Source organism: Epinephelus lanceolatus, chromosome 13 (assembly GCF_041903045.1).
Source record: "Epinephelus lanceolatus isolate andai-2023 chromosome 13, ASM4190304v1, whole genome shotgun sequence".
In the NCBI taxonomy this organism is placed as follows: domain Eukaryota; kingdom Metazoa; phylum Chordata; class Actinopteri; order Perciformes; family Serranidae; genus Epinephelus; species Epinephelus lanceolatus.
In genome coordinates this window covers 31,841,580-31,853,072 of record NC_135746.1, presented here as the reverse complement: position 1 = coordinate 31,853,072, position 11,493 = coordinate 31,841,580, and the positions used below count along the sequence as shown (strand labels likewise).

At 38.1% G+C, this 11,493-nt stretch overlaps 1 protein-coding gene across 1 annotated transcript; it reads right to left on the bottom strand.

The window, feature by feature from the left end:
• Window positions 1-2,846: 2,846 nt before the first annotated feature.
• LOC117271010 (hepatocyte nuclear factor 3-beta-like) lies at window positions 2,847-6,681 on the bottom strand. The gene is made up of 2 exons (XM_033649076.2): window positions 6,445-6,681; window positions 2,847-4,432 (listed from the first exon to the last, which is right to left on the bottom strand). The coding sequence occupies exons 1-2, from the start codon at window positions 6,517-6,519 to the stop codon at window positions 3,278-3,280; spliced, it is 1,230 nt and encodes a 409-aa protein (XP_033504967.1). The 5' UTR covers window positions 6,520-6,681; the 3' UTR covers window positions 2,847-3,277.
• Window positions 6,682-11,493: the final 4,812 nt, after the last annotated feature.

Sequence of the window (11,493 nt, the reverse complement as noted above, 5' to 3'; positions counted from 1 at the left end):
GTTTTATGACAACAGTCAGACTGAGCGGCTGGGAGGTGTGTAGGTTAACTTCCATTCCTGCAGCAACCAAACTCTTCTTCATGCTGCAGTGTTGTGGTGTCAGCTGGTGATGACGGGCTCTAATCACCTCAACACACACACACACACACACACACACACACACACACACAAAACTTTGTCTTTGCTGCTACTCATCACATTACACCACTTCCACATTTACCTTGTAATTTTGGCTTTGATTGTTTTTTTATTAACTTCTATTCCTTTTCTAGTTGTATATACCCTTTATCTTTGTCTTTTCCTATTTGTCTGTATTTCTATCCTTGCGCTACTGCTGCAACAACAACTTAAGTTCCCCTCTATTTAAAGGCTCATCTTACCTTATCTTTTATGTACAAACATATAAAATCACTTAATACCGTAACTAAGCCAGTTTAAAGCAATGAGACATTATCTGGGTTTCCCCATGGCTCTTTGCAATGTGTGAGGCTGTGAAATTTTAGGCCTACAGCTAATAATTACATCAATTGTTTGTCAGTCAGTAAAAATTGTGTGGCAGCACAGACAAAAAACATACTTAAAAACTGTTGGAATAAGAGACTATTGAGACTATTTTGTTTATGTGTTCATGTTTAAGAAAAAAAAAACCTTTCAAAATATGAATCTTTAACAGTGTCAGTATCCCAGCATCAAAAATATATTAATTGCTAATTGATCGATATAGATTGTGAAGCTGAACTATAAGAAGGAAAAAGAAAAAAAAAACTATTGTAAGAATATTATAGACTCCCCACATTTCCTCGCAAGCCTGAAGTCTAAATAGACTGTTGAAAAAACATACAAAAATGTTAAAATACTAAAATATTATTTCTTCTTACCTTTGGTGCTTAACTGTCAAATACAACATTTCAAACTAAAGCCTGTTGTACCTGTTCCTGGGCAAAACAGCCAAAAGTCAGATGATCACCAAAGTCAGTAGGATTCATTCTCTGGGGAACATGAACATGTGTACAGACTTTCATGGCAATCTATTTAATATTTATTGAGATGTTTTTAATGAAAATGTACCCAGGGCTGTTTTTGCTTGTTTGTACAACAAAACTTATTCTAACGGAGATTTAGATTCTGATTTGCTGTTGTGAATCAAAGAGAAGTCTGCAACTATATATATATATAAATATATGGGTTTTTTTCCTATTAAAAGAGGCACTGCTTCTTCAAAGGGAAATGCTAATTTATTTTTTTGATACCTGGTGACCAGTACTGAGTGAAATGGACCAACATACAGCTACAACACAAAACTAAATCAACTGAAATGTGTGGACTATCTTTGAAATGATTGTTCTTACTATTGAGCATGTAGCTAATTGTTGTTTTTATTGTTTACTAATCTGCCATACATTTTCTTGATTGATCAACTAGGATGACAGAGAATAAAGTGAGAAATGCCCGGGAGGCATCTCCTTTCCCCCCCTCTGATTCCAAACAAATTCTCAGTGTATTACAGAAGTATAGAAAACTATCAGGTAGAGCTGAAACAATTAGTCAGTTAATTAATTATTGAGTTGCCGGAAATTGGGAACAATGTTAATAGTCAACGAATCACCTTTCAAAGTCAAGAACCCCACACATTCATTTGCCCCAGAGTTGACTGTCGAAACCAGGAAACTGTGATGGACATTTTTTGCACTTTTTTTTCATTTATTAGGCCTAGTTTTTATATTTGATCATTGGTGGAAAGTAAGTAGGCTACATTCACTTAAGTAGATGTGATGTAGTGCTATGCTACTGGTAGTATACTGAGTTTCTAAATTTGGCTCCACGCTGGCCAAGTACAACATTAAAATGCCATTACATGTATTTATTAGCAATAAAAACAGAATGATGTATTCTCCAGTAAAGGTGCCATTCTGCTTTTACTTTTGAGTCTGATAATAGTTGTGTACTTTTACTTTAATAACATTTTGAATTCATGACTTTTGCTTGTAGTGGCATATTTTTTAAACTATATGAGACACAAGTACAGGCTCCGAATATAGTGCTGTTTTTATAGAGTAAATGATGATAATTGAGTTAATAATCAGCAAATTAATTGATAATGAAAGTACTGTAATCGTTAGTTGTAGCCCTATTAGCAAGTATTTGTATTTGAGGGATAGAATCAGAGGACGTTTTGGCATTTTTGCTCTTAAAAATGACCTTGATGATTTATTGATTGCAAGATCCACTAGTTGTATGTACCTAATATCTACTAATGTTGTGTACCATTACCATACTTTTTAGTTTTTATTTTAATGTTTTTAATATGTTGTTAGTGCTATACATTTTTAATATAACTTCCATCATATTTTGCCATCATTACCTTTATATTTTGGGAAAAATTGTTAACAAATACAACAGGAGATGCAGAAATAAGCTCAAATGCGTATTCTTTGTCATGTCAGGGACCTAAGTTATTTAAATGTTTCTGCCACCATGTCTTCTCTATAAAACCAACATTGAAACTGACAGGCCTGCCGTGTTAAAGATGCTGATAAATGTGCTGCCTGACCTGTGACGTCTGTTATCTGCTGTTAACCATCACTTGTGTCTGATGTTAATGTGATTTGAGAGCAGAGCATTTCACCTCCTCACTGAGTGATTATTCCTGCTGTTATCTGCCGGTGCTTCCATCTGTCTGTGACCCTGCTGCTGATAATTAAACCATTTAGTACCAATGTGAACAGACTTCATCTCAAAGTAGAACATAGTAGAACAGATGCATCTGTGCATGCCAAAAAAAAACATGAACGTAGCAGAGGACTTTTATTTTATTTTGGCAAACTGCTAGACTTGACAGTCTCCATTTAAGTAGGTGGACACAGTGTGCAACCTCAAAAGCAATGGTTGCAAACTGCCTTAAAACAGAAAGATGAGGCACCTATATGCAGGATTGAAGGAAGAAGTAGGCTACCATGAGGTAGTGTTTGAGGCTCAAAATGTGGCTCTTCAACACTGAAACAAAACCTGCACTCTTGTATAAACATGCTAAAGATGCATGTGTTGTAGCTGCAGTGTTGCATTCAAACTCTATTTTATTTTGGCCAGAAAATAACTATAGGACTATGTAACAAAAAAAGAGCACACTGACTTTTGGGCTTATTTAGTCAGTGAATAAAGCATAAAAAGTCTGTTTTCATATAAAGATTTTTATCTGTTGCACGTAAACAAACACAATGACTGATGAAAGGACCTTTCACAAATATACAAATCGAAGCTTTATCACTGTAAAAGTATTTCAGGAGTTCATAAGGGGTCTGCTGTACACGCCGCGGTAGTAGTTGGTGTCGGTGTGAGCGGGATCCAGGCCGGTTTTGGCCGCCACCAGCGCCCCGGACACCGGGCAGCCGTAGCCTCCGTACTGCACCACCGGCTCCAGTTTGTGGTGCTGCGGCTCGGACATGAGGTTGTTGATGGAGAACGGGTGGTTGAAGGAGTAGTGGTGGTGGGGGTGGTAGTGGTCCGGCTTCAGCGCGGCCTCGTGCAGCAGCAGCGGGTGGTGGTGGTGATGGTGGTGATGGGAGAAAAGGTGCTGGGTGTTCGCGAGCGGGGAGGGCACGCGCACAGGGCTGGAGGGCAAAAGTTCACCCCGGTGCTGTTTAAGCTCGACACCGGCTGCCTTCACTTCTGAGGACGGAGGGGATGAGGAGGAGGAGTGCGGGGAGTCGGAGCCGGTGCTGCTGGTGGTAACCGAGCCGCCCTCCGGGCCCGACTTCCCCGCCTCCTTGTCACCTTTACCGGGCTGTTTCCCGCACTTGAAGCGCTTCTGCCGCCGGAGGTAGCAGCCGTTCTCAAACATGTTCCCCGAGTCCGGGTGGAGGGCCCAGAAGGAGCCTTTCCCCGGTTTGTCCGGTAAGCGCGGCACCTTAATGAAGCAGTCGTTAAAGGAGAGCGAGTGTCGGATGGAGTTCTGCCACCGCTGCTGGTTCTGCCGGTAAAACGGGAACAGGTCCGTGATCCACTGGTAGATCTCGTTTAACGTGAGCATCTTGCTCCCGGACTGCTGGATAGCCATGGTGATCAGGGAGATGTACGAGTACGGTGGCTTGGCATGCGTGTAGCTCCGCCGGTACGGTTTGGGCTCCCGGGATCTGATGCCGCAGGCCTGGCCGTACACCGGGCTCATCCCCGGTATGCTGCCGTACGGCGGCGGGCTGATGGAGCTCATGCTCGGCGGCAGCGCGGTGCCCAGGCCCGTTATCCCGGCTCCGGCCTGCACCATGGCCCCGGGGCTGTGTGACACTCCGGCGGGCATCGAGGAGTGGTTGACCCCGACCGGGTTCACGTAATGCGCGTTCATGTGGCCGGTGCCAGTCATGCCAGGCGCGCTCATGTAGCTGCTCATTGAGTTCATGGACAGACCGGAGTTCATGTTTCCTGCTGCGGTGTAACACTGAAACAGAGAAGAAGCACGAGTTATTTAAACTGGTATTCTTATTAATAATAATTTGATAACACCGGATAATAATAGGTAGTCTTAATGATGTCATAAAATAGGCCTAATTTTATCTTAATAGCCTAAAAAACAACTCACAGTTTGATCACACTGAGGAAGGGCCTACATAAAGTTAAACACACTCAAAAACATTTATTTTAGTTCACTCTTAAAACTAATATTTCACATTACGTCAAGTTTGCCAGTAGGCCAAGTATTAGCCTACTTTTTATTTTCGATTAATTTGTTCATTAGGCTATTATTCCGATTAGTGTATTCACTGATTTGTTCTGATTAAAAACATGTCTTAAGTTTCCCAAACCCTCAGGTGATGTCTTCACATTGTTTTTTGTCGAAAACCCCCAAAAGATTCAGTTAACTGACAAAGAAAATCAGCAAATCCTAGAAACTGAGACTGTGTTGACTTTGGTTGTTCATTAACTTATTTAAATTATTCTAATAATTATTTTTTAAATAATTATTAAATTATCAAAATAGCTACAGATTACTCAGATTAATTTTGTGATGATCGCCTAATCGATAAACCCAGAAATTGCTGCAAAATGCCTTAGTCTATATCTATAATTTCATAGCCTACACAAACTTAACTACAGAGATTAATTTGATCAAACAGAAGTAACATACATTTTGTCCCTTTTTGATTGTCTTGTTTTTTTTTTTTTTTTTTTTTTTTTGTTTAATAACCCTTTTATTAACCCCTTATCTCATGTGTTATTTTAACTGATAGCCTATAAGTGTTTTTTCTTCCATTTTCTAAGGACCAGCCTGATCATCACCACAGGAGTCATACATAATACTTGGAAGGCCTACAGGGATACATATTTCATATATCATATACTCATAGTGATTAGATGACTGAAGCAGGACCATGGTTATAACCCCTTATTTCCTGCAGGTTATACCTAAACGTAGCATTTCTCTCAAGGAGATTTCCGTGACAACGACAAAACAGAGTTTTTTCCTAATGATTACAGACCTATAATCTTTAAAGTCTATTTTTTGCATCAACCCGAAAAATCTTTAACTGTAGAAAAACTTTGCACGAAATTACTAGAAATAAAACAGGACCATAGCCTCAGTGTTAATACGTCCACCAGCTGAAGTTATTTATTGATTATTGCTAACATTATTATTGATAATAATAAGTAAACGTGGAGAAGTCCTCAACATTAAATATTTGCTCTGTCTTCGCTCTTCACTTTAATGATGAAATACAACATGTGTAGATAGCCTACATTAACAGCAGAGTCACCCATACACCTACACTGGTCCTATAGTCCATCAAAAGTCAAGTAATCTTTAATCAAACCCTCGCAAATGTAAAGAGGTTTTCCTTTTAATTCAACTTGTTTCCAACAAACTAGGTCTCAGTTTACTGACAGGCTGTCTAACATCATTCTCTGTCAACCTGCATTAGTAATTATAAGAATTATCTCAAAAATAATTTTGGAAAGACTCTTTTAAATGCTCATGTAGGCTATTAAATGTAAAATTAATAGCATATTTAAGCAGGGAAATAACGAAATAGGCTTACACGCAAACATGAGCATGATATATCATCATACTGCGAAATCCACATCGGAAATGCACTTAATTAAACTCTAAGCTGTAATTTTAATGTAGCCTACTACAGAAATACAAGTTGTTAAAAGTAGCCTAAAGCTGATTAATTAAAACAAATGTGTAGGCTTAAGCAATACCAATAATACACATACTGACAACAAATAGGTGTATTTCTAATTGTAAAATATAGACATTTTAAAATGCGCAGCAGTCTGTGAGAGGAATTAAATAGCTCGTGGCCTATAGGCTACCTATAGATGTCTATAGCCCAATGTTAATTTAGTTATGTATCTAATATTTAATCACAGTTATTATTCTCTCTGAATATTTAGGTTGATAATCAGCGGGGTTGAGCTCAGATGAAAGCCGGTGTAAGGTGCACAGACCTCGGTCTCTCCGTAGTAGCTGCTGCCGCTCCAGTCTGGATGCTCGTGTCCCTCCATCTTAACGGCGCTCAGCATGGTGCACGCGCCAACACTAATTCATCCAAACGGCTTCCCGCGAGCTTGAAACAAACAAACATAAACCGAAACCTGTCCTCAGCCGGTAACGGTCCGGTGTGTCCCAGCTGTTTAAACCCGGGACTGGCTCATACCTGAGCAGCGACTGTGACCGGGGAAGGTTCCTGCTCACTGAGGGACTCTGCCACCTGCGCTCGCTCTGCTGCCGGAGTCAGTATCCAATCAGCTGTCTCCCCTCCATCCCTCCTCGAGCTCAGTATCTGATTTGAATATTCCAGCAACACCTCGGCACGAGACTCCCGCCCCGTGGCCTCTCAGGACGGTGACAACACGAATGCCAATGCCTGTCTAATGTGACGTCACTCAGGTAACTTCATGGTGGAAAGTAACTAAGTAGATTTAGGTTACTCAAGAACTGTAGACCTACTTAATTTGGCTTAAATTTAGAAGTACTTGTACTTCTAATTTATGCTACTGCATACTTCTACTCCATAGGCCTACATCTCAGAGGGAAATATTGTAGCCTACTCCACGCCACATTTTACCGACAACAGATTTTACATTAAAAATTAAATAAATAAATAAACAAAATAAATTAATTAAATTAAATTGAGTTGAATTGAATTAAATCAAATCAAATTAAATAAAAAAAATGACAAACTTAGAAAATAAAACACTAATAAATAATTTAAATTAATTTAAATTAAAACAAATGGTATCCAACCTTTTTGCCTTGTGACCCCCTGAGAGCTTTTTTGTGACCCCTTCTGTGCTCCTTGTTATGTTTCAGTTTGTATATTCAGAGGTGTTATACACTGAAATCATTTACTTAGTAAAAGCAGCATAACCACATTAAAAAACACTAGTAAAAATCCTGCACTCAAATCACCTGTTGTCAAAAGTAAAAGTACTCATAATGCAGACTGGCTGTCACTATCATATTATTATCATTACTATTTATGTGTTAATATTTAGCCTAGCTGTACTTAATTTTGTTGGTCAAGGTGCTAGTTTTATGTAGCCTTGGCGGTTTAATTCTAGAAAGTGATTTCATTTTTTGTGTAAAATCTTAATTTGAAAAGTAGGCCTAACTACCAACCAGCTCCTAAAAATGCAGTAAAGTGAAAAGTACAATATATCTCTCTGAAATGTGGTGGAGTGGAAGAAGTAAAGTGCAGGTACCTTGAAGTTAGACTTACATACTGTACAGTACTTGAGTAAATGTTGGCTACTTCCACGACTGCCTCTGGGACATCAGCAGTTCCAGAGACAGAGACATTTTCCCATGGTTTTACATAAATAACTGCTTGGGGCCTAAAGAGATCATATCATCCAATATCTTATAAAAAAGATAGAGAGAAGTCCCAAAACTGAAAACAAATTTGTGTAATGACAGTTTCTTCTTCTTTCCTCTTACATTAGTCATCTCACAACCTCTCTGATTTATGTGGTGACCTTTGGAGGGGTCTGACCCCTAGATTGGAAACTGCTGGACTAAACCAGCTAACTGCATATAAAGCAGTTAAAACTAGCTCCACCTCCATCAGCTGTAACATGATGCTCTGACACTGATGCATCAGTGTTAATAATCCAATAATAAATACTATAACACATCAGTCAGGAGGTATTATTTCAGTACAGTGTGTACTTTTATGTTATGTTATGCTAGTTTGGATCCAGAAACTGATCTCTGTTTTTCTTGTAATAGTGGCAATCTGATTGAACTTAAACTCATGAAAAATGAACCAAAATCACCCCCAAACTGTGTGATGTCTTATGTTTTACTCGTGTGTTGCCATATAGGTCTTTACAGGCAGAGTGGAGACTGTCTGTGGGATCTTCCTCCTCCTCTTCTTCGACCCCAGGGTTTACTGTTTGTGGTCTGACAGAGTGTATTTACCTGGTGATGAATCTGAAAGGATGACGGGACAGACGGTACACACAGCCGAGGTAGAGAAACAAGAGAGATCGGACCACCATGCTCTCTGCACACACACACAGCCTGTCCTCCCTGTGTGGACGTCAAACAACTCCAAAATATTTTTATCCTCTGTGGTCCAGTGTAGCTCAGAGGGTCACCCAGACTGTCAGGCAGGATAAAGAAGGCTGAAATATCTGTGTGAGGTCATCTGCTGGTGCAAATATCTCGTCTAGCTCATACAAGTTTGAAAAACATCCAGGAATCTTTAGTATTGTAGTACAAAATTTTACCTTGAAGTAAAGGAGATGATCTTTCACTAAAAAAGAACAGTTTCAGGTTTTTCTAAACACATAAAATTTAAAGCCATCCTCGAGCAGCCCGGGGTGTACCCTGAAAACTGGGCCCTTCTCAATCCATGTGCACATATACAAGTAACCAGGGGTGGAAGAAGACTTCAGATCCTTTACTTAAGTAAAAGCACTAATACCACCCTGTGAAAGTACTCCACTACAGGTAAAAGTCCTGCATTGAAAATACTACTTAACTAAACATATGTATCGTCAGCAAAATGTAAAGTAAAGGTACTCATTGTGCAGTAAAATGTTTCCTGTCAGTGTTTTACTGTTATATCTGATATTCCTGGATTAATATTACTGCTGCATTAATATGTATGTTGCATTTTACTGCTGTAGATGTTTAAGGTTGTGCTAATTTTAACTCCCATATATACTGTTGGTTGGTTTAACCCACAGCAATGCATCATATTCTATAAGATCATCATATGTTTGTAGTGTGGCTGTCCTGTGAGAACCACACATCTATAAAAAGTCAACTCTTCATGGTGTCAGGAAAACAGCCTGTTTTCAGCTTTGTGATGAAGCATTTTCCAGCTGATCCAAGAGGGTTTTTAAAGGGTTTATTTAGCTTAGGAAGTAGGAGAATTTTCTCAACACCTAAAGAAACACTTCACCCTTCAGTTTATCACAAACATTTAAAATCAACACATGTGGAGATACATGGTTTTTACTGGACAGGAAGGGGATGAAGAAGATAAGTGCTGATGCGTGAACCAATACTGAGTGATTTTGAATAAATTAGGATGGCAACTAACTGTTATGTTCAGTATTTATTAATCTGCCAATTACTTTATCAACTAATTGTTGCAATGTCAGGAAAACTGTGAAAAATGCTCAGCAGAGCACAGGATGTGACTGAATATTAAATGTCTTACTGTGTCCGACCAACAGCCCCAAACCCCCCGCATATTCAATTTACAAAAAGATGAGACTAACAAAAGCAGAAATTGATCACATTCTAAAACCTGAAACCATCAAGCTTTGGCATTTTTGCTAAAAAAATACTTTCAATTAAATAATCGATTAACCAGCTGATTGTATTAATTCTAAAATTGTAATAGTTGTGTTGGCTGACATTGCTTCCTCATTGCTCGGCTGCTGAGGCCCATGTAGTGTTTAATTATGTCAAACAATCATTCAACATTCAGAGCAGTTTTGCATTAGAACAATTTGTTGGTTTCTCTCAGAAAACCCAAGAAACAGCAGTGTGCTCATTAATTTGTATATTATTTGCACCTTTTCTAAATTAATTGAATTAATACAATTCAATTTCTATCTTATATTCTACTATATTACACTGTTTAATGTTAATATGTTTATTACATTATATACTATAATGTATTTCTGTATTAATACAAACAAACATTAGGTATCATTACTCTGCCTTGTAATTTTGATTGATTTTTAATTGCTCTTGTAGCCTATAGTTTCCAGTTTTTATTTCTAGTTTTATTTTTATTCTGTATACCTCTAAATATTCATTTCTTTCTTTGTAAGTGAACTCATCTCTGTGCTTGTGCTGATGCAACACCTGAACCAACTTATTTTATCTTGATTTTTAAGAATTGTAGCCTAATGAACTGAGGAGGATTTTTTTTTGTAACTTGCCAGTGATTCCCCTCACTGTGTCTTTTGCCTGCACATTTTTCTCAGGTAAATCTGGTCTTTCAGTTTCTGCTAGTTTAACTGAACTTTCCTCTCATCTGAAACATCAGTAAGAGCTGTGCTGTTGCAAATTGTGCCCACACTAGCACCTACTGGTGAGCTCCTGTCACTACAGTGCAATCAAATCACAGTTCTAAATCAGTTTTTAATTTTAAGTGACATCAAATAAAAAACAAAGTCTACAAATTGTATTATGCAGTGAAGGACTAAGAGAAGTGAGCAGTTGGATGTAATTTCTGCAGGAAGTTTTAAAAGACAGGAAAAGTATGTCTGAATACAAAGCACTCCAACTGAAAGCTACTTGCTTTGTCATTTATTTTACTTTAACTGAGGTCACCATACATGTGTTTTATCTTTCTGATCTTATCATCTTTTCACAGAGAATGACACTAAGTATTTGTTTAAAGGGAAGTGAAAAAACAATTCATATTAACCCTACCTAAGAATGTATAGTTCACTTAAATATTCACCTTTCTACATCTTGATACTTTAATTCTCCACTACAATTCAGAGGGAACAATTTTATTTTATTATACTGATGTGTTTTGTTTGTAAAATTTTTACAAACAAAACACATCAGTATATAAAATATGATACTGGGCTACAGATATAACTATCCATTAAATGTGCTCCACCTCCACCAGCTAGACCTATTTTTACCTAATACTTTAAATAGGTTACAGATTGCTGTTTCAATATGTTTGTACTTTTAGTTAAGTGAAATTTTCAATGCAGGGCATTTACTTTTAACAGAGTATTTTTACAGAGCAGCATTGCCACTCGTTAATTAGGCCCCTATGAGTTCTTATTTCACCATCAAGAGTGTGCCCTGAGAAATGAATAAAAAAAATATTCGAAATATAAATGAGAGCTCTCACTCTCAATGTTATTATTATCATTATTTTTGTTGTTGTTGTATTTGTTATTAGTAGTGGTGTGCAACAGCTGTTTACAAGTCATTTTGATAACGGCACTGTCATTCGGTAAAAGTCACGTCTTGTGTTTGTACTAACGGGGCTTCCGTACCCAGGA